The sequence below is a fragment of the Arvicanthis niloticus genome, chromosome 21, assembly GCF_011762505.2.
Source record: "Arvicanthis niloticus isolate mArvNil1 chromosome 21, mArvNil1.pat.X, whole genome shotgun sequence".
NCBI classification, from domain to species: domain Eukaryota; kingdom Metazoa; phylum Chordata; class Mammalia; order Rodentia; family Muridae; genus Arvicanthis; species Arvicanthis niloticus.
This window is the reverse complement of record NC_047678.1, coordinates 6,836,177-6,860,097: the sequence shown is the minus strand read 5'-3', so window position 1 is coordinate 6,860,097 and position 23,921 is coordinate 6,836,177. Positions and strand designations below refer to the sequence as shown.

Here is a 23,921-nt window from a genome sequence, read left to right as displayed (position 1 = left end):
TATGAACACATTCTGCAGACATATGTAATAAGGGAGAAAAATATTTAGACTATTCAGACAGCAAAGTTTCTTTGTGGTATGTTCTTTACTGAAAAGTTATAATAATCAAAGGTTTTCTTTCATACTTATGTCTTGGCCACTAAGAAATTATCTCATTTCACAAAAATACATGGGGAGGCCATCAAAGGGTATGCAAACTCAAAGGTAAACCTTAGAAAAAGAAACACACCAGGATATATCAGAAAGCTAAAGCTAATGAAGACATGGGCCATTTTTTCTGGATTTTTGTATTATTTATGGTATTTATGCTGTATAAGTCAGGCTTTTCATTTTTTATTATTTTTTAATTGGATATTTTATTTACATTTCAGATCTGATCCCCTTTCCCCATCCCCCCCCACCCCCAGGAACCTCCTATCCCATCTCCCTCCTCCTGCTTCTATGAGGATGTGCCCCCACCCACTGGCCCACTCCCACTTCCCCACCCACAAATTCCCCCACACTGGGGCATAGGCTTTTCATTTTTAAGACAATGTGCCAAATAAAACAATTTACAAAAGGAATATTAATTTAATTTTTTTGAGGTACCTGTCCATCACAGTGGAGAGGGTGTTTTGCTCCAGAGTTGCTCGTTTTGTGGCCAGAAAGAGAGAAAACCTGTGCCTGCTGCTTTTGGATGTTTGGTTTTCTGCTTCCCCTTTCATTCCATCCAGCTTTTTAGTTGTGGGATGCAATCGTCAGTGAGGGGCAAGTCTTGATCCTTAGTTAATCTTCCCTGGACTCAGCTTCAGAGACACGCCTACAGGTATGCTTTACTAATCTTGATGCTTTTCAGTGCCATCAATTTGATGGAGAGTAACCATTGTAGCCAGCTCTTAAAAGTATATGTTTGGGGTAATTTCTTTTATTATGGCCAGCAAACATTTACGTTTATAAAGGATTTAAGGTCCAAAAGACTCTGTACTTGTATAAGCTCAAGATTACATAAATCTTGATGTTTCTCTTGCCAAAGCATTCTGTAAGAAAAAAAAAAAAGGCAACAGAATGCAGACTTATGGATTGTTGGGGGTTGAGATGGGGTGGGGTGGTTTTGGAGCTGACCAGACATGAACTTAGTTCCTGTAGGAGCTGGTCAGGTCAACACATTGTCTATTGCTGACGTTTCACTCAGAGTACTGTAGTGATCCATCAAATCTGTCAAGTGAACAGGTAGCTGTTGTTACATCCCCTGTCCACATCAGAGCTATTTCAACCTGCTATGGGGGCCTACAATATCAGAATTAGTGGCACATTCCTGGGCTTAGAAAATGTTTCTCAGAAAGTATGAAATTATTACCAAGCAAATGTTCTTTTAAGCAGTGTCATTGTGAAAGAAACCAGCATTAAATATCCCTTATTCCTGAGATCGGAGAGGTTGCCATGGGCTATAAAATCAAAACATCAGTGCATAGGCCTCCAGGAGACACCGTTCTCAACAGTAGCCCTGTGTTGAAGGAGAGGCCAACTTGGGAAGATGAGGGAATGGATGCGGATAATGATGGGGATGATGGACATTCTTCTGATACTCTACTCTACATCAGCTAACAAGCTACATCTTCTCAGTGAACCCCACTGCAGGAAGAAAACTGAAGTTTGGATGGTTACACAGGACAAAGTGAATGAGCAAGAGATTAGAAGACAAAGAGTTAAAGGACAACTAAGGAGACAAGGGTTTCACCCTGTTCAGGCATTTCACAATCAGGCCACGGGCCAGCCCTGCCCTCCACTGCGTTCCCCATCTTTATGAAATGCTGATTCTAGTTTCTTCTAATCATAGGGAACATGGTAGGGTCTAGTCTCTATAAGAGAAGGTGTAAAACATTAACCTCTAGGCGATGAAAGTTTGCTCAAATCAGGATTAAATGCCATGTGACACCTGGATTTCAACAACAACAGCAAAAATAATGACCAAGGAAAAGATCTTTAAGATTACTAGGAACACACAGTTAAATATTAGTGTCCAATGGTTTGAAGTGTTTGGGTTTTGCAATGGTGTGGTTTGGAGACTTTCCAGATGAAAAGCTATTTTCTTTTAACAGACGAGCTCCCTGCAAGATTTTCTTTGCTGAAATAATATGATCCTGAATGACATAGTGTGGGACCCAAACTTGAAATAGACACCATTATTTAAATCAACATCATTCTTACTAGATTTTTACAGGTCAGCGATGAACTATCAACAGCTTCCTGATAATTAATCCTGCTTGGCCCCAAAACTGTTAGTCTTATCTGCTCTAAGAGGAAGCTTTCAAATGTACCAGACTTCCTCAGTGAATAACAAAGAACAAACTGAAATTCTGTAGACACACACACACTCACACACACACACAGGCACAGGGTGGTAGGGTTTGAGAATGAAGAAACAGGTTGAGAATTACAAAGCCGCCCTGTTTTACAGCCTTACTTGCTGATATTCTGCGGTTCATCTGGCACAGGAGTGGCTAACAGTGGAGTCAGCAGCACAAACATTCAGCTGGGCAAAACTCACTGGGTAGCTTCATCAAAATGTATGAAGTACTAACTACTGCCATTACTTGAATGGACTGGGTTGAGAAGCAACTGCTCAGGCATCTTCACAAACAACTGGAAATAGTTCACATGGAATTTGATTTTCTATCATTAAAGACTAGTGGGTTTCTTTTTTAAATGAAAGATCTTTAAGAATCTGCTACTAAATTATAGCTGCAAGCCAGGTGTGGTGATGTGTGCCTTTAGGGGGGCAGAGGCTAGCAGATCTCTGTGGGCAGCAAGCTCTACACAGTGAGACTGTCTCCAATAAATATATCGAGAGAGGGAGAGAGAGAGAGAGAAAGAGAGAGAGAGAGAAAGAAAGAGGGGGAGAGAGGAAGGGAGAGGGAGGGAGAGGGAGGGAGAGAAACAGAGAGACAAGAGAGACAGAGACAGAAAGAATAAATACAGCTCAGCTGTAGTCTTTAGATGTCACTAACCAAAAAAAAAAAAAAAAAAAAAAAAAAAAAAGACCCATATTTGATGGGAGAAGGGAAATATGTTAGAACAGGGGTCAAAGGGACCCCTTTGAAGAAGAAAGGTGTTAATAAAGTAGCTTTCTTCAAATGGCTGAGAGAGTAGGGAGCTGATGCTGACCCCATCTAACAATTTGTAAATGGGTTGTTTGACCTTATGAGTCTTAACATGTTTGTAGAGAGAGGGTGTGTGCTTCTTTGTGTAAAATAGAAAGACTTCTTGCAGTCAGCACAGCAGGAAGTAACTCTGGTAAAGGCATGCTTTGTAATTAGAGGATCTGTGCAACTGCTAACTGCCCATGCATGTCTTCATGTCTTCTTTCTTTACTGGGCTCATATTTTGATTTTCAGTGATGATTTATCATAAGTATATTTGTCATCTGGTCAAGTCCAATGAGCATCTGTGTAAAGAGACTTATTAAGATGACCTCCTTTAAGAGAGGTCATTCAGTTCCATATAAGACAAAGTAAAACAAATTCATAGTATTTAACCTGGTGTATGATGTATCTTTATTACTCACAGTGGCAATGATCCAAATTTTTGAACACATTGAATAGTCATAATATGGTACATGAGATGGAACAGTCCAGGCTGCATTGTGAGAAAATTCAACAAAGCTAGAGGTGGGACTCAGAGAGGTGGAGGTCTAAATAAATGTTAGATTTAAAATTTCCTTCTGTACATAAAACTTTTGGAAATAGACAATATTCTAGAAAGGTAATATCTTACTGAAAGGGGGATGAATTGCCAGCTGGTGACTACCAGTGTATATTCCAATAGTCTTTACAAGTCCTCTGAAGTCAATACATTCTCCTGATTACATACCATTTATGTCAATGGTTCAATTTTATTATGTTTTTAATCATTCAAAGGTTATTGTAAGTCACATTTTAAGACTAACTAGTGGATAAATGTAAGAACTATTGTCTTAATTATTTGTCTCAGTCCTATGGTAAGACACAAAGCAATTTAAAGGAGGGTTCCTTTTGCCTCATTCCTGAAGGATCCGTACATTCCTGCTGAGGAGTCATAGAGTCAGGAGTTTAAGGCAGCTAGCTAGTCATTGGGTTCCTAGTCAGGAAGCAGAAGAAGATAAGTGTTGGTGTTTCACTGACTCTCTCCTTCTGATCTAGTCCAGGACCAAACCCCAGAGACTTCTTCCACCTACTTTTTGGATGGGTCTTTATACCTCAGTTAAACTCATCTAGATAACCCTTCATAAGAGCCCAGAGGCTGCCTTTAGCAAGATGATCCTTCCCAGGCATGTCCAGAAGGTAACCTACTCAAGATAATCCCTCCCAGGCATGTCCAGAGGCTTGTTTCCTTGGTGATGTTATATTCTGTCAAGTCAACAATCAATATCAACCTCACATATGCTATTTTAAGGTGCAATAAAATACAGCATACAAACGTGTCTCCTTTCTCAAGGTGTTATTTCCTACCTGACTCGACCAAATATTTCTTGATTTTTTTCAATTTAAGCTGCTTCACAGCACAGTTGTGTACTTGTGTGGATGCTTAGATTCGTGGAAACAAAAGAGAATGCTAGAAAATAGTGCCATGACTTTGCATGCTTAATATTGTACATTAGTCTACTTTATTGGTGTTTCTAGGTAAAAATCCATTCAAAGGACTGCATAATCCTTATAGACTATGATCTACAATATGAAAACCAAACTAAAATCATCCTTTATACCCATATACCAACGCTGACCACCTAAGTGGCCTTCTTTGTATTTTTCTCCTCTCTGTTCCTAACTGCATTTAGAAGCAAGAGTGATATCTAAAGATAAAGCCTTTCATTCTCTTGTTTATAGTCACCAATGACTTCTTGAACTTAAATAGAACCTGACTCTTCACTACAACCTCTGAGATGTGACCTTTGACTTTTGCTCTAATCTAATCTCCTGTCACCACCCCCTTCCTCTGGGTGCTCTGTCTCCAAACAGTTTGTTTCAGTTCCTCTAGTATATCAGATAGTTGCCTGCCTGGGTACAAATTGCTCCTTAGGCTAGAACTACTCCCTAATTTCTCTTTTAGTTCTTGTTTTTTTCTGTTCTTTTCTTTTTTACTGTGGATAGGCATTTCTTGATCATTATGGTTTAAGCAGATCATCCCTTTTTAATTATCTTTTTTATTCCATTATCAAACCTCAACCACACTTAGAAACACATGGAAAATATATGTTAGCCAGATAACTTTGTTCAAGTCACTGGCAAGGTCTCCACTGGCAAGGAAATAGTCTTTTGAGTCAAGATCACATTCATTTTAGAATCGAGAACTTGAACTTGACAAATGTGACTTTATAGGATTCATCATGTCTGCAATGACTACCTTCCCATTTCCAGTTTAATTTTAAACTACTTTTATTTTGAAAAATTCTACATGCCACCATTTTTTGCTGAGATGGATAAAGAAAAGGTAGGGTTTAGTTTCACAGAGGCTGAAGACTCTTAGAAACTACCAGGTTTCACTTGGAGACTACCAGGTCCTAACAGTTGCAGTACTAGTAGTAATCAGAACTACAGAACCCTACATATACAAAGGTAGTGGTCAGAAACTGCTGGTAGGGATAGGTCCCACACTGGAGGTTCTGGTGACGTAATGTTGTTGATTCAGAACTTAATTAGAGGGTGTGCACCTTCTTGAGCCATTCATACACTAGCTATGGAGGATCTTCCTAGTAGGAAGATCATGGGTAACTTTCTGGCTTTGCATAAGACAGTACTGTCGAAGGACGCGTAAGTACATTTGTTCTAATGACTGATAGTTACTATTTGTGTCCCAGCAATTCTGTGTCTATTAGCTGATTAGCTGTGTACTCCTGAACAGCAGACAGAGAAAGATGGAGATTCAGAAACATATCTGCCTTTGAGTTCTGGTAGGAATTAGAAAAGGCAACTTTGCAAGAACGTCACGATAAATGCCCTGAAAGAGAACGCCTCCTTGCAAGAACCTGGGCTGTTTGTGTTTGTCCCTCCCACTGTTGCCCTCTGCTCATGGGTATTAGGTTGTCTTCCAGCTGTGGAAGCACAGCTAGGTAGTCTATGTGCCTGAAAAGTGCTCTTCTTCTGTTCCCCAGTGAAAGTTTTGTGCTTATGCCTTCTCAACCCAGCTTTAGTGAAATGTTCCCTAAAGTCCATGTACCAGGTGTTTCTGCCAGTAATTCCCATCTCGCTGGTTCTATACAATTCCTCAACAATGGTTGTGAAGACTATTCTATTTGTATTTCTCCCTGGATCTCAATGTGAAGAGTTTGCTATGGTCCTGTGTAATGAAGTATAGTGTGCTATTAAAAAGACTGGTTGTTAAAAAGCTCTCATACCTAGAATCCATTTAAGGAATGAAAAATTTGTTCATGTCAAGGGTTCCTGCATCCAGTCCTTGACCTAAAGACCCAAACTTTTTTTTTTTTTTTTATGTTTAATCTAAACATTTCAATTTAGAGCAGTTGACTCAGCTCTTCCCATGGCAGTTGCTGGCTTTCTCACCAAGAAATAACTAAAGAGGAGGTATCATTGACCAAGGACACCTTCCCCTGAATTACAGGAACATGTATAGCTGCTATCTAAGGCCTCTGGACCATTGGGACAAACTCAATTTCTTCTTGAGGACAAATTGCACAATTAAGACAAAATGAGCTGGCTATTTTGGGGCTAGGATTTGAGCTATTACCCAAACTCTGACTAATCACATTGGTAAGGATCTACAAGTGGCAGCATATTTATTTATTTATTTATTTATTTATTTATTTATTTATTTGGAGTATTTTATTCTGGAAAATGTAACTGATAAATACAGGAATCCAGTGAGCATCCATCATCACTTACAGGAATTGTGAGGATGTTCCACTAGCAACGAGAGAGAGAGAGAGAGAGAGAGAGAGAGAGAGAGAGAGAGAGAGAGAGAGAGAGAGAGAGAGAAGTAAACCAGAAACACCTCAGCAGGCAGGAAACAGCAGCTAATGCCTCAGGTGATGCCCTGCTGGCCTGTCCATGTGTCTGGATAGTATAATCTTATCCATACAGAACTCACTGGTACTATTTTATGTTACATTTGATATGTTCTTAATTATAAATGAAGACTTATTTTCTCATGCAATTGATACTTAAAATATGTCATGGGAATTTATTAGGCAAAAGTGAACAGCCGCAAAATAATTAGTCATTGACTTCATGGCAAGAGCCACATGGCTAGATAGGAAATCTTCACCAGGTACCTAAGCTCCGGGGCTTGTGCGTGAGATCTCACACCTGCTCATAGAATTCCAGAGACGATCTTACAGTCTATTTGTATCAGATGCACATATACTTTTATCTAGATTATTTGTTAGGTAGCTTTTAAATAACTCGGTCTATATTTATTTCATCTGTGTGTGGATGTGTATACTCTCACATCTTTATGCATTGAGTCATTTGGCTGATCTTGCTAGGTGCTTTGTGGATAATTGCAGTAAGTTATAAACGGTGTCTAGTGTAGTCTCTGACATCATTGATCCCACAATCAACTGACAATTCTAATAAACAGAGGATAAGAAACAGGGTGTGTAAAAGAATAAATAAACGAGAGAGAAGTGAAGGCGATCTCAGCACATGCACATGTACTCTAACACACCACCCTGGTTGAGCAGCCCGGTGCTTCCACCTCCACTGCAGCTTGCAAGGTCCTGCACCATATTTGGAATTGAAGGCATCAAAGTTAAGATTGTTCATATTTCCATACAGCAGAAACTGGAATTTTTTATACATCTTGTTAATTTTATCAATATAAGCATTTAAAATCTTTAAGGCCAGATTAAGAGCAAAAATATGCATGGATTTGGTCTTCAATTAGATTTAAAAGGCAACTCAAGCCTCCAGTATACTCTGTTAAAGACGGGAAATTTAAACAGGCATCTAAACCCATAGGTAAACATTTAAGTGATTTTTTGTTGTTGTTTTAAGGTTTTTTTTTTTTTTTTAAATTCAAATGTTTGCTCTCTTTAGACACAAAGTAGTATAAGAATTACTTTGATAAACCAAGGCCTTTGATTTATGAAGAACTGTGAATCAGTGTAATAGTTTATCCAATACAGCAGTCATAAAATATTGATAAGGGTCATTAGTTTCACATTAGGAATACTTTTTAAGTTACCTCTCGGCTTTGTCTAGAGGTGGTAACATACAAATTAAAACATTGTGGCATGTGTATGCTGTCTCAGGACTTGAGAGGCTGAAGCAGGGAGAGAGTTTTGAGTTCAGTGTGCACCTGAGCTTCACACTGGATGTCAAGGCAGCCTCAATTATAAAGTGAGAGGATATTAAAACAAAACAAACTCCTCAAAAACTAAAACATGGTGCAATGTACTATTAAGTTGAATAAAATTATTACTTTTAATAATACATCTCATTTGAGTATTTTAACATTCTTTTTTTTCAATGCTGGGAACAAAACTCAGGGCCTTAAGTATGGGACACAAGTGTATTACCTCTGAGACTCCACTGTAGTCCTTGAGTACTTTGATTTTCTCAAGAGGCCGTGCAAGCCACCGAAGAACACTCTGGGCATGCCCTGAAGAGAAGATGCTAGGCAAGACAGACGTCTTCCAAAGAAGCATTTCTATCTAAATCTAACACATCTTCTAGCCATTTTCATGGTCAGTGTGAAGCTACTGAGATCCTGCCCACAAAGAATCCCCAGGCAGCAGATGCAGTGGGATTTGATTGCCCCATTTTGCCAGTAATAATGGAAACAGTTTTCTGTAATTTTAATGGAAATCTGTGGAAAGTTACAGAGCGAAAACACTACACCCACAAACCAAAAGCTAGCATTCTAACAAGCCTTTTATACTAAGAAAAATTGAACATGCCATTTTATCATGCTAATGAATTACTCAATTTCTTCACTGGTCACATGATTCTAAACTCAGGAAATGTGGTTCTCCCACATTTCAGAGATATCTTACTGATGGAAACTTTAGTCAGCTTCCTTGGGAGTGTTAACCCTGATTCCCTTCTAATTCCTAGAGCTCCTGATAGAGATATATTGGAAGCTGATCTCCTGGTAAGATGTTTTTATGGTGTACAATCCACAACTCCTCTCATTATGTCTCAACTAATGCATGCTCCCCTGTACTCCCAGTCCTTCGCTTCCGTCAACAGAACCAGTTAGAATTTCCTTGAATCACATTAGTAAAATAAATGTTGCTGTTTTGGGTAACTACACACAGTGAGTTTGCAGCTAGTTTGTCTACTCATACCTAAGAACCTTAGGCTTGTCAAGGTGGTGAATTTTCTCTTAGAGTCTGACTTGCAGAGCACATATTTTTTAATTAATATTCTACATTGCAGGAGGTTCAAAACTTGTTTACATATATTTTGTACTCAAATTTTCAGAGCTTCTGATTTTTTAAAAATTGATAACCATGGTCCATGCTAATTTTTCTACCAAATCACACAAGGCATAACACTCATGCTTGACATAACATATGACTTAGGTATAGGAGAAAAATGTGTCTTCTGCAGTGTGCAGATTCACCTGTTAGACATACAGCCTTAGGATTAAGAGTATAAAACTGGAAGTAGGTGGAAAGTGTTGTGTTTGGATATGGTCTGGGGCTGTCCCTTCAAAGTTCAAGTGACGAAGGCCAAACTCCAGTGTGGTGGAGTTTGGAAGGAAGTCCTTTATGAGGAAGGTGTAGTGGAAGATGATTAGGCCTTGGGCCCTTGAACCAACCACCCTGGCTTCAGGTCTTCAAGGTCTCCTCTGTAAGTATTCCTGTCCCCAGATGCAGTAAACCTTGTTGTGTCTCAGCAAGAGGCCCTCTCTGGAAGTCAAATAAATGGCACCAGATCCCAGAATTTATCCATTTTAACATTTCATACTGTGAGTTAAACAAGTTCTTTTCTTAACCAAGCCTCAGCTATGTTGTTATGTTGTTTCGTCAATGGAAAATTGATTAATGTAATACCTGTTTAGCATTTTTTAAGCATATCTTTTAAACACTACAAGATTGTGTAAAGGAAACAAGCTTCCAGTGGGCATTCAGTATATCAGTTCAGGTTCCAGCCAAGAACTGGCTGATGCACGTCAAGATGAAGTGAACCTGCCTATAGAAGATAACCTTATTTTTTGCAAGGCAAAGGTAGCAAATATTTGGTTTAATAGATGCATTACTCTTAAAAAGGAAGAATGATGTAGTGGAGGCTCCTCTTTCTCTCCTCCACAATGTTCCACAGGTTCCTTAAGGCAAGTATCTTTTTCTCAGAGAAGCCCAACATCTTTCAGTACAAACATACGAAAGGAAACTACAACAGCACAAAATAACAGTTCATGTATCCAGGCCTGGTATTTGGGAAGATAACACGTACACTTCAAGTTTATATTTCTCCAAATGAATGTGAAATCTGAACACCTTTCTTGTCTGGAGTAAGGACAAGCATCTGGTGCATGGTACTTACAACACTGATTTTAAACTCAGCATTTCATCAAGATGTCCACACAGGAAGAAACACTGGCATAATCAGCATCAATGGCAGTATCAGAAAACTCAGGCTGATAGCTTTGATGAAGAGTTTTACAAAGGGGAGATTGGTATTGAATTTAATGTGATGCCATAAAGTCGTTCCAACCATACCACTACCTCCTTGTGGAATTTTGTACATTCATTGATGTACAACCCTGAATGGAGTTATTTTTCTGTGATTAGATAGATCAAAGGAATACATTTGAAAATAACACTTTAGGCCGGGTGGTGGTGGCGCACGCCTTTAATCCTAGCACTTGGGAGGCAGAGGCAGGTGGATTTCTGAGTTCGAGGCCAGCCTGGTCTACAGAGTGAGTTCCAGGACAGCCAGGGCTACATGGAGAAACCCTGTCTCGAAAAACCAAAAAAAAAAAAAAAAAAAAAGAAAATAACACTTTAGGACACTTTTAATAAGAGACTCAGCAATCCAAGCAATCCAATAGTGAGATGTAGTCAAGCCAGAGGACCATCTGAGTAGCTGAAGGGTTCTTCTAAAAGTAAATAAGCATTCCTGGTTTTCAATCTACTAACTCAAATATAAAACTGCAATGTGGCCACTACGGGAAATTGTGCAACCTTAATTCTTCTATGACTAGTCTTACAAACACAGCAGAAATCACCCAGTCTATTTACCCTCACTTGTGCTCGTTAGAAGCAGCAGAATAGTTTTGAGGATAAAATGATGTACTTTAGAGGAAGAAGGGTCAAAAGTTTTTGAATGATACTTGTTATCATTTTGATGATGGCTATTGGTTATTGTGATGGTTTGAATCAGAGATGTCTCCCCCACCCCCCGCCCCCTGCCCCAGAGTCTTCACCATTTGATTACTTGGACCTCAGTTGGTACAGCTGTTTGTGGGAGGTTTAGGTGGTTCAGCTTTGTTGGAGGAAGTCACTGTAAAATACCTCATCTATATCCAGTTTGCTCTTTCTGGTTTGTGCTCACAATTCGAGGTATGAGCACTCACTTCCTTCACGGGCCACCATTCCTGTTGGTTGCTATGCTTCTTCATCATGATGGGCTCCTAAGCCTCTAGAACCGTAGGCCAAAATAATTTCTCTCTTCTATACGTTGCCTTTGTCATGATACTTTTATCACAACTACAGAAAGTAACTAATAAAGTTACTAACAACATATTAAATAATAACTTACAACATGGCTTTTGAAATAGCTTAGAAATGCTATATTCTGGGATGTTTCTAGACTTTGAAACTATTTCCTTAAAATATATATATATATATATATATATATATATATATATATATATATATATATTAACAAGCACCATTTAGCTTTGGTAGAAATAGTTCCCTCTGGATATTTTAACTTCTACATAGAACATTGTGATAAGTTGCTATTCAGCCATTGCTATCTGGGGAGCAAAGAGATCTCAGGGAATCTGTGAGATGACGCCTGTGTGTCCATGATTGGAAAGGAAGCTGTCCCTCACTGTTTGTTATCAGTTACTGAGATTTGCCCTCTGAATGAGGCAGATGGTCAGAGCTTACATCCCAGATCCTTCTGCCAACACAGCAGTGTGCTTCCAAAGGCCTGCCACGGTTGGTGGGAAAGGTCCACGGATAAAAGCAGCAAAAGTTGAAGGATCATGAAGAGAAGGAAGAAGCCTGTGTGGAAAGAAGAGAGCAATGTAGTAATGGAGGAACACTGGACAGAGGGCTGTGACAGAGAAGTTAGAGCTGTAACAGTGCTTTTCTGGACTCTTCTTTCTTCTCTGCTTCTGGATATGAGCTCGGGAAACTGTTTCCTGTTTATTTACTTCTTATCTTCAGAAGCCATCTTTGAGAAAGATACAATCAGAAAGAACAAGAGAGAAGTGGCTCCATTAGCCACCAGTGTACTTGGGTCATCTCCAAACCTCCCACTGCGTCTCCCTTTGTGAGGGTTTTCTGGAAACTTCCCCGTTGAAGCTGCTGGCTTGCTAGCTCTCCATGACTACAGAGGTCATTTTCTGGGCTTTTGGGGAGCCATCCCCATCAGTTTAGTCAGTTCATGGTACAGTTTGGCTCTTAGCAGTAGATTCAAGATTAAACATGTGCATTCCCAATGTTATACCAAAATGAACATCTACTCCTTGGAAAAAAAATAAAGTACAATTCCAGGTTAATTTTAAGCTTAAAAAGAGCATCAGAAGGCAGGGAGAACGCCAACCCATAGGATGCAAGAGACTCTCAGACAGATGGATGGGTGTCAGCCAAGGCTCTGCCACCTCTCTAAGACACTTGACCTTCCAATGCTTTACTTCCCCAATCCAGATAATAGAGATATAATATGCAAAGCCATGGTTTGGGGAGAACTTAGTTTAAGAAATAACATTTAAAATATTGAGCACACTGTGTGGTGCACACTAGCAAATTCAATATTGTTAAGGCCAAAATTGAACTTTTTCTTACTGTGCTGTCTGGATTGATTGTTACTATAAGCTGCAAATCTAGAACAACTAGTTATAAATGATATGTTTTCCTCAAAAATCTGTATTACGCTTTCCATTAAGATTTTTCAGACAGGGGCTGGAGAGATGGCTCAGTGTCTAAGAGCACTGACTGCTCTTCTAAAGGTCCTGAGTTCAATTCCCAGCAACCACATGGTGGCTCACAACCATCTGTAATGGGATCTGATGCCCTCTTCTGGTGTGTCTGAAGACAGCTACAGTGTACTCACCTACATAAAATAAATAAATAAAATCTTTAAAAAAAAAAAAAAACGATTTTTCAGACAAAGATATTTTGCTTTCTCAAAAGTAGCCTAAATACACAATTTGTTTTGTGGTGGCTTTAATGCTTGCAGATTTTTTTTCAATTATGTGAATGCCCTTTCCTTCCCCTACTCTATGTGTGTGTGTGTGTGTGTGTGTGTGTGTGTGTGTGTGTGCGGCATGTGTGGGTGTGTATTACAGGTGTCCTTAGAAGCTCATGGGTCCTTTGGAACTGGAGTTACAGGTATTTGTGAGCTGCCTGATATGGGTAATATTGACTACGCTGGGGATGTAGGGGTGTCTTCTGCAAGAGCAGTTGGTGCCTTTAAATGCTGAGCCATCTCTCCAGCTCCTTCTGGTGGCTTTAACCTTATCAGATTGACACTGGTCTTTGTTTTTATTTTTATTTTTTCATTTTAAAGGGGGAAAACTAAATCACCAAATAAGCCCAGAAGCTAAAGCCTTCTATCCTTTCTCCAAACGTCAAGTGCATGTGAATCTAATACCAGAATAACTATGCTGTGAAGTGTCTTGGCTGTGAATGTGCTGGGAAACACAGAATTTCTTATTTAGTAAGTACTTCCATCGGCCATCCACAGAAAGCAAGTGAGCACTTACAGTTGCAAACTTTGCAGTTTCGTGTAAGGATGGTTTCGACTTTCCAGAATATAAACATTACCTCTGTTTGACGACAGAAGAGGAACAATGAAGACCATATGCTTCCATTCAGCAGTGCGTAACCAGTAGCCTTTCTATGCAGCAGGCATATATTAATCCAATAATTCAATTGCCTTCCTTGGCACGGCCAAGAGTGAGTTGCCCCAGATGTCCCAGTGTGGGAGGCAAGCAGGAGGGTCTAGTTAAGCCTGGCAGTGTGGAGTGCTCTGTTATTAAGGAAGAGTTATCCACAAAGAACTGCTAGCTAGAGGAAATGGGGGTTCCCCACCATGGCCGGTGGCCGGTGGCTCGGACTCTTCTTTTCCCCAGCACGTGTTATGGCACAGTCTGTCCTTCACGATCTGCCTGTATCAGCCAAGTCTCCTGTTGTTTGGAGATGCCTTAGGAGCAGCTGCGCAGAGAAGGGTGCCCACTGCTGGGGGTGGGAGTGGGGTGGGAGGAGGGTGTCCTCACGTAGAGAACAGGATACAACAGCCCATGAAGTGGAAAAGTGGAAGCTCTGGATGGGTCCTCTTGTCAGGATCCCCTCCCTGGCAGCTTCCTAAAGAAGTTGAGCTCTTCAGCCTCGGAGGACAAATTGCAGGTGTGAGCGGAGAACTCAGCGGCTCACAAGCTACTCTAGTTTCCCCTTTAGTTTTCACAGTCTTTTTGATGGAGGCTTAAAATACTGTACAAAGTAATGACACCGAGGCTGAACTACTGCGTTTTTAATGCAATGTATTTAATATATGACCAACCACTTTGACGTTATTTTAAGAAAACTCAAAGTTACCAGCCTTTTAAGATAATATTTCCTGTTACTTTATCAAGAAAATATTCTATTCTCTCTCTCTCTCTCTCTCTCTCTCTCTCTCTCTCTCTCTCTCTCTCTCTCTCTCTTCAGAGCTAGGTAAACACTCTATCATTGAACTATATCCAGAATATTCTCCTCTCTCAGTTGGCCCCCCATTGCTGCAGCTGCTTGCTTCAGTTTCCCCTGGGAAGGAAGAATTAAGCCAGGGACATCTCAGGCAATGAAGCCTAAGTAGCATTCACAGTCAAATGGGTGTGCAAGGCCTGACCCTATAACCTATGAGAGTTGTGAATTTGGGAGGCGATCATTACCTCTTAATCCTTTTATTTCCAACCCTCTGTGGCACAGAATGCCTTCTAGACCTGAAGGCTGTGAGGTGTGCGGGGAAGAGCTCAGGGTGGTGACTCACAGATGTAATCACAACACTCTAGAAGATGGCGATTTTTAGACCAGTCTGAGCTATAAGCTACACAGTTAGACTTTCACATGGACGCTTGTGTGTGATTGTCACATACCAGAGGCACGCGCGCACGAGCGCGGGCACACACACACACATACAATTTCATATATACGAAATATGTTGCTAGGCAGCATTCATGGTTGGATACGTCCTGAAAGGAAGCAGTGAGATTTGAGAGCAATATAGGGGGTCCAGGGTTCCTTAATCGCTCGATCCAATTTGGCCTAGGCCCAGTCTATGCTAAGAAAGCCTGGCCTCTTGTCCAGTTTCTCCATTTTGTGTACTCACAGCTCCACAGGGGACCAGCAGGGGGCGGCGTTGTCACGCAGCTAGATCTGCGTGGGCGACACCCCTGCATCCCATCCCTCAACTCAGAGCCGCCTAGGTTGGGCTTCTAGGCCAGGGCTCCCTAAATTCAGAGGCTAGTTCTCTAAAGTTGTCTAGGGTCATGGGGGTAATGGCTGTTTATTTCAGGGCCTCTCGTCTCTACTCTGACTGCCTCGGCCCACAACCTCTACCTGGAGCAAGGACTGTAAAGCATTACTTTGTAAGGAGGCAGCCGGGCGACGGAGGAAGTGGACAAGCGAAAGCAGGGAGCTTTCTAGCAAACACTGTGGTGCCAGAGCGCGGAGATAACCTTTTCCAATCCTTAAACGCTACACTGGCGACTGAAGCTGGAGGGGAGAAACTTCTTTTAAATTTGCCCTTTATGACTGGTAAGAAGCCAGACCTTACCTAGATCACTGACATTTTGTTCACTTGAGAACTGAGAACCTTAGAGACTGTTAGGAACGCATTTCGCCTCCCGGGTCTGAGCCAAGGGGCCGCCACCCTTGCGGCAGCTTTGGTGCCCTGCTGGGGTTGCGCTCCCGAGACCCCGCCGGTTGGCCGCGAGCCCGCGGAGCTGTGAGATAGGCGACGCTCGCCTGCCCAGCTCGCGCGCAGCAGCTGGACGCGCACTCAGGCTGGCTGGCTGGCACCCGACTTCCCCAGCACTTCTCGAGGTTTCGAGAATCGAAACTCAGTTCTCAGCAAACCCTCCCCCCTCCCGCACAGAGACTGACGTGCGTGACCAGTTGCCTCTGGAGACCACACTTGGCCCAGGGTCCTTGGTGGAATCAGCAGTCTAGCCACATATGGACACTGTTGGGGGAACCTCCAGGAGACCCAGAGTTACGCGGCAATGACGCGCTACACTCGGCCAGAAGGCTAAGCTTGGGAAGTTTCTATAGTTGCGTGATTTTCAACCCTGATCCAGTTCTGATGGTCATCTATCACATTTGAGGCAAAGTGTCTCCTCTTTAGGGGTGTGTGTGTGTGTGTCTGTGTGTGTGTATGGACGTGCAGAAATGGACAAATCTACACGTAGGAGCCAGAGGCATCTGTCTGTGCACATAGCCAGGGGCTGCGCACCCTGGCCTGGCTCCAGCAGCTCTGAGCTCCGGCGACTGTCCACCCAGCGCTGGGGGCGGTGCTCTATGCAAATGAGAGGGTGTGGCGAGCACTGCGCGCTGGGGCCCCGGAAGCGCGGAGAAGCCCGGTATAAAAAAAGTACTGAAGACATTTCCCCCGCACAACTGCTAAAGCTCCAGAGACGCGAGTGTGCGCGGTGGCATCGGCGGCGTCGAGAGCCGCCACCTCCGAGACCACCGCAGCGGGGGCGCGGGCGGGGCGCAGGCAAGGGGCGGGAACGCTCTGGGCGCGGCGGGGGTCGGCGCGGAGAAGTCGCGGGCCGCTGCCGGGAGCGCACTCGCAGCTCCTGCGAAGTGTGTCCGCCTCGCGGTTCCTCGCTCGCCTGCGCTCCTAGAAGGGACGGCTGCCTCCAGGTGACACAGACGGGACTCTCGCTTGTGCTTTCCAGATGCATCAGAGATACTTTTGGTGCGGGGCTGCTCTGCGGGGCGCGGCGCGCGGCTGGGCATTGGGGTCGGTGGGGGCGGGGGGAGGAGGGTTACTATGGGCAGCTCCTGGCGAGTCACGATTGGGGAGGGGGAGCCCAGGCCCTTCGGCGGGACCCCTGTCCCCGCAGCCGCGCACCTCCCTGCTGCTCCCCTAAACCCACTCTTTACTCTTAGGATTGACCAAGGCCAAGTGGCGTTCGGCGGGCACTACATGGCTGAGGGCGAAGGGTACTTTGCCATGGCAGAGGACGAGCTGACCAGCGGCCCCTACATCCCCCTGGGTGGTGACTTCGGCGGCGGCGGCAGCTTTGGCGACCGCTGCTCGGACTATTGCGAAAGCCCCACGGCGCACTGCAACGTGCTGAACTGGGAGCAAGTGCAGCGGTTGGACGGCATTCTGAGCGAGACCATCCCGATTCACGGGCGCGGCAACTTCCCCACGCTCGAGCTGCAGCCGAGCCTGATTGTGAAGGTGGTACGGAGGCGCCTGGAGGAGAAGAGCATAGGTGTCCGCGACGTGCGCCTCAACGGCTCGGCCGCCAGTCACGTCCTGCACCAGGACAGTGGCCTTGGCTACAAGGACCTGGACCTCATCTTCTGCGCTGACCTACGTGGGGAAGAGGAGTTTCAGACTGTGAAGGACGTCGTACTGGATTGCCTGTTAGACTTCTTGCCCGAAGGGGTGAACAAGGAGAAGATCACACCGCTCACTCTCAAGGTAAAGCCACCTGATGGGCTTAGGCACAGCGGGGGCGGGGAGAAACAAGCCCGACTTGCCTTAGCTGCGGTCAGTATGGCCGTAGTGAGTACGTTTATTTATTTTATTTTTATTTTTATTTCACGAACGAATTAATGTGCGTGAGTGGTGTGGAGTGCTTTAGTTTCCTGGGAGCTCCAGCGCCACAACTCTGCTTCCTCGTCTGCGTTTCCTTCTCTTCCTTCTCTCTATGGTTTAACTCTTGACTTTCCTCCCTGGACTCCTGTCCAGAGTATAACGTGATTGGTGGAAGAATGGAATGATGTAAATAATTTTTTGAGTCATCTTGTGATCTAGACTTTGGGAAAATAGCAGCCTGAAGCAGAACTGAGTCAATGGGTTTTTATTGTATTGGAAAATGTGAATAGATCCCTACTCTGGGATCGACTGGACTGACTTCGGCGTTTAAGAAATTTGTTGCTTTTCCCTGTTAATTCATGAGTTGATGGTGTAGTGGTGTGCCCCTCCCCTTCGGTTTAGGTGGCGTTTTGTATAATTAATTAAAGTTGTCTGAAGGCAATTTAGTTCCTCTTTGGCTGTAACTGTGGAGTGTCGCTGGAGGGACACACCAGACTGATAAGATTGATTGCCTAAGGGGGAGGAGAACTGGGTGGTTGGACACAAGGGTGAGAGAGGCCGACTCATGACACCATCTGCCTCTCTGTGGATACTGGGTGAATATTGTGCCTATTAGACCATCTTCAAAAAATAACATTTGAAGTCAGACATGACAACAGAACGTCTTAGTATGCTGCTGCGTCTGCCAAAAGCCTCAAACTATTACTTCTAGTCTCTTTCCCAGACGGCAAAACTACTCGTTAAATGTATTTTTTCCCCTGTTTTCCGAAGACTGTTTAAGCTTGTAGGTAGTGTTTTGCTGAAACTTAACAGAATAAACAGGAAGGAGCAAAAGAATTCTCAGCAAAGAAGCCGAGACGCATTTACTCTTTCTTTTCCAGAATTGCTCATTTTCTTGTTTTATCTTTTAAATTGTAGGAAGCTTATGTGCAGAAAATGGTTAAAGTATGCAATGATTCTGACCGGTGGAGTCTTATATCCCTGTCAAACAACAGCGGCAAAAATGTGGAGCTGAAGTTTGTGGATTCCCTCCGGAGGCAGTTTGAATTCAGTGTAGATTCTTTTCAAATCAAATTAGACTCTCTTCTCCTCTTTTACGAGTGCTCAGAGAACCCAATGACGGAGACATTTCACCCCACCATAATCGGAGAGAGCGTCTATGGTGATTTCCACGAAGCCTTTGATCACCTTTGCAACAAGATCATTGCCACCAGGAACCCAGAAGAAATCAGAGGAGGAGGCCTGCTTAAGTACTGCAACCTCTTAGTGCGGGGCTTCAGGCCTGCCTCCGAGGAGATCAAGACCCTCCAGAGGTACATGTGTTCCAGGTTTTTTATTGACTTCTCAGACATCGGAGAGCAGCAGAGAAAGCTGGAATCCTACTTGCAGAACCACTTCGTGGGCTTGGAAGACCGCAAGTATGACTATCTTATGACCCTTCATGGAGTGGTAAACGAGAGTACGGTGTGCCTGATGGGACATGAAAGGAGGCAGACTTTAAACCTTATCACCATGCTGGCAATCCGGGTGCTAGCTGACCAAAATGTCATTCCTAATGTGGCTAATGTCACTTGCTATTACCAGCCGGCCCCCTATGTCGCAGATGCTAACTTTAGCAATTACTACATTGCACAAGTTCAGCCAGTGTTCACATGCCAGCAGCAGACATATTCTACTTGGTTACCCTGCAATTAAGAATCATTTAAAAATGTCCCATGGGGAAGCCATTTCAAGCAAGATAGGAAAAAATTAAAGGAAGAAAAAAATAAAGAAAGAAATAAAGAAAAAAATATGAAACAACACCAAAAAGGGGAGTGACCCAGTCCTAATTAGGGATGTGTTTTGTGCACTGAGGACTTGCTCCTGATTTTAAAGTTGGCAATGCTTATGGATCTTTCCATCGGTAAGGGAGCATGATCTCAAGTCTGTCAGGCTCATGAGCCAACCACCCCACCTACGGTCTCTACCCAATTGGATTGTGTTTTGAAACAAAAGAGGCCTGTTAGTAAAAGCAGCCAGGTTCTCCCAAAATAACAAGAGAATTAAAAGAAAAAAAAAAAAGAAAAAGAAAAAAAGACATGATTTTGACAATATGGGTTTCCACAACTACTCCCATAGCTCTGCCGTAGGGAGGGGGAATGGTGGACAAACATTTAAGATGGCATTCACAAATGGGAAAATACAGAGGAGGAAAGATTAGCCTATCCCTTGAGGAGGTCAGAAAGTAGAGGAGGAAAGCAGGGTTACTGGTAGGGATTACCATCTGTCTTGCAGAGAGTGCTCTTTGCAATGACCCTGTTTTCCTCATAGAAACAGCTCAATCCAAACCTACAGTAAGTAGCTCCATGCTGTCCTCATAACAAACAGCAGAACTTAAGGATGGCATGACCCATTAATTCCAGCTTCGTGCATCGCTTGCGGGTTTTTTTGTTTTGTTTTGTTTGTTTGTTTTTTTTTTAAATATGAAGACGCAAGCAAAAAAAAAAAACCAGCTGTAGCCAAGAAACCATGCTCAAGGACCAAAGATTTAACAGATAAATATCCCCCAGCAGAAGAGATAGAATAGGATATATACAGAGTTACTATATTTGTTACACACCAATACACATCAAAGTGCCTGTTGCTTTCAGAAGATTTGAAGTGGAAAAGGTTATTTTATGGTTTAATAATTATTTTATTTTATCAGGGACTCAAGAAAAAATTAAAACAACATATAAGCTTGTGAATGGTGGAGGAAGTGCCCTTCTTTGGCAAATACCTATATAAAGTTGATATTGTTTGGTGTGATGTTATCATAGGTACGTATATATTGTTTGTGTGTATACACACACATATATGTGATATGTATGTATATATACACACACTACTTTTGTCTATGACCTAAAATAATGTATCAAATAGGAAAATTTTAAGTACAGTACTTTTTATGTTTTGGTAGGATCTTAGAAGACATGGGCATACTGCAATGATGACTTAAAACTCATATAAAAATAAGACAAGTGGCGGGAAATGAGTAATATATTTGATAAGAAGAACAGAGATTATACATTTTTAGTGAGTTTTTTTTTCAGTGAACCAGAGAACTTCATAAATGGGAGAATATTTGGTAGTATACTTTATAATTGACTTGACCTGACATTTTGACAGTCTAAGCCTCTCCCCCTTAAATAAATAGAATCACATGCCTTCAAGGCTTAGAACTTAGATCATGGACCAGAGAAAGGATAATTAAATCTATAACTACTAAAAAAGAATTTCTGGAACCTGAACACTACTTCTTAATATTTAAATGAAAATACAAATGAGTGTATTCTGCATTTTGGACCACTAGAATTTAATAAATGTGAAATGACCCTTTTTAAAGAGTATTTGCACAACTACATAAAGTTTATATATAGAATATATATTATATATATACATTTTATAAACTTATCCAATATGAAATACCTTTGATCTGGTTGTCACACTGCATAGAAATATTTAGTACTGTACCTTAAATTAAATCACTTTGTATTCAATCAAACCCAACTTCAAGTTTTCTCTCCCAAGAGACCATTTGTATACCTTTGTGACATAAACTTTCATGTTCAGTGACAGCTAAAATCCTTTCCCAGCCCTGTAGACACTGGTCTCTGAAAAATACATTTCAAAAACAAAACAAATGCATTAAAAACCTTCTTTTCTTGTTGTGAAACAATCACACTGTCCCCTTGAACCTTCATGAGTGACAGCAAAGTACGCTAATTCATCTGCAGAGCCAGTCAGTTACAGAGAAGCTAGGGAGAATTTAACACTCTCACATTGGCATGATGTTTTCTCTCAGCATTTCTCAGCTTCTCATGGCCAGATTAGTCTAGGTTGATGTGTCTGGACCACCCTTCTGTGCATCTGTATCTGAAGCCTTACCAGGACCTGAGTGGCTTGATGTAACAGCTTCCCTGTGAATCCTCACTAAGCTGTCACAGCCCCCAACACTGCCATTCTCTTTTATAGGAAACTGATCCTACTCCCATGGTGGTCCAATTATCCCCTTCACTGCCCTGCATTTGAAAGATCAATTGGAAAGTCCCAGGAAACATTTGTTCAGCAGATTAAGCCTGGAACTCACCTATCAGAAACCATAGTCAAGCCTGTTTAGCTCTCCTGCAAGTTCTCCTGGACTGCTGGGGGGGGGGGAGGGGGCAGAGGCTCATCTGACCACCTGGTTTCTGCTCATGCTAACTCTGCATGTACGAGTTGTCCACTGTTTTGAAAAGTCTGGAGATCTTGGGCTCTGCCATAGTAGCAACCTGCTGTTAATTTACAGCACAGGTTTTTGTTTGAAGGGGCCTTAGTAGAAAATATGTCTTTCATTTACATTCTCAAGTATTTATATTCCTTGCTTGCTTACTTTAATGGCTGGTAGCTTAGTCAAAAGTACCAGGACATGGCATTCACATAGAACAGGCTGTGTTCAAGACAACTTTTGGCATTTACTTTAACCCTTATATAATTTATTTCTATTTGTGCATACTATAGTCCTGTGCATATGTAGTTGAACATGCAATGGAATATATGTCTCTCTTTGTGGATGTGTGGCCTAAATAATCTGAATGTCTGAGCAAAGGACGCTCTCTCTACATTTAATCAGTGCCCATGGTTTGTTTGCCTTTGTGTTTATCTGGCCTAGTGCACTGTAACTTTGAAACAGGGAGAAGTTTTGCCTTCTGGAGGTTCTTCTCATGTGTCCAGTCTGGCATGTCAGAGAACACTTAGCCTGTGACTGTGTCTTTTTACAAAGTTTACTTCATCTGCAGTAAATTCAACTGCCTCAAGAACTCTTGCAGGGGGATGGACTTTCAAAAGTTGAATGGAGCGCTTGCTCTCCTTGGTATAGTTAGATTGTTTTGACCTGGGTCCAAAAAACCCACAAGGATGGGCACAAGCCAAGAAGGAAATGAAATGAAATGAAAAGTGAACATACTGGTTTTTTTGCCACCCCTTCTGTTTGCTGTTGTTGGTTGCTTTACTGTGCATATCCTTGTTTTAATGCAACGCTTATTAAATAAATATTGTGAACTATTTTGTAAATGAAATGTATTGTGTTAAAAGCTGTCAGCAGCTGTCAAAAATAAGCTTTTGTTGTGAAAGAAAAATGTGTGTTAGATAAAAACAAAACAAAAAAAAGCCAAAAATATCCTGTTTTTATAATATAGCACCTATTTGAATATACTCTTTCTTTAATATTTCTTTTAGCATCACAATTTCAGTGCTGTGGAGGGATCTCTGTGTCACATGTTGTCATGGTAATGGCTTGCTAAGAAATAAGTGATAACCTTACAAAGTGGGCGGTGGTGAGGGACTTGAGGATACTTGCTGCAAAGCTTCGCAGAATGTAAGAGGCTCTCCTTACTGCTGACCCTCCCTCCCACCTCCCTAGACCCATTGCCTGCTCCGAGTTGTCCTACTACAGCAAGCTGCACCCTGGGTCACTCTTGGAATGTTTTGACAATTGTGTGTCACAGGCAGTCAAAGGAGTTGTCGGAAAATGGACTCTTCAAAACTGACATGTTCATATCAGTGCTAGAGGGAACAGATTGTGAATTTTGTTTACAGCATCCAATATTTGGATTTTTGTTTTTGTAAATAAAAAGAAGTTATTTTTTTCTATTGATCTGTGTCTGCTCTATTTTGGTGTTTAATGTGCTAAAGATCGTGTCCTCTGAACCCCAAACTGTGTACACTGTCAAGCATGAGGCATACACGGGAGCAGACCAGCCTTCAACGCATATTGCAACTTAAGAAATGACAGTGTCCAAACTCCAGCCAGACCATCTAAATGACTCAAACAGCTTCAAAAAATGCTAGCTATTCGATGCCAAAATTTTTTTGTCTGGGTATAAACTTAGCAGGGTTAAGTGACCCAAAAGACAGAGCTGTTTTCAGTATCAGTAGTTTTCAGACTCTCAGCCCTGAACTATTCTACTACTGACTATTCTGGTAGTTTTGAATAGTCTTGGCTTTTTATGAGTA

At 42.1% G+C, this 23,921-nt stretch overlaps 1 protein-coding gene across 2 annotated transcripts; it reads left to right on the top strand.

The window, feature by feature from the left end:
* The first annotated feature begins 16,717 nt into the window (after nucleotides 1–16,717).
* Tent5a (terminal nucleotidyltransferase 5A) lies at nucleotides 16,718–23,562 on the top strand. Of its 2 annotated transcripts, none has more exons than XM_034484052.2 (3): nucleotides 16,718–17,054; nucleotides 17,249–17,792; nucleotides 18,828–23,562. In XM_034484052.2, the coding sequence occupies exons 1-3, from the start codon at nucleotides 17,035–17,037 to the stop codon at nucleotides 19,602–19,604; spliced, it is 1,341 nt and encodes a 446-aa protein (XP_034339943.1). In that variant the 5' UTR covers nucleotides 16,718–17,034; the 3' UTR covers nucleotides 19,605–23,562. The 2 variants fall into 2 exon arrangements, with proteins under 2 accessions (XP_034339943.1, XP_034339944.1); XM_034484053.2 differs by having other exon boundaries at nucleotides 16,863–16,999.
* The last annotated feature ends 359 nt before the right edge of the window (nucleotides 23,563–23,921 follow it).

What these genes read in the sequence shown, in the direction of transcription:
- Tent5a (XM_034484052.2), top strand. Translation starts at nt 17,035, where the DNA reads ATGCATCAGAGATACTTTTG. An exon ending in ATGCATCAGAGATACTTTTG is followed by an intron (nt 17,055 to 17,248) that starts GTGCGGGGCTGC and finishes CTTTACTCTTAG; the next exon opens with GATTGACCAAGGCCAAGTGG. An exon ending in TCACACCGCTCACTCTCAAG is followed by an intron (nt 17,793 to 18,827) that starts GTAAAGCCACCT and finishes TTTAAATTGTAG; the next exon opens with GAAGCTTATGTGCAGAAAAT.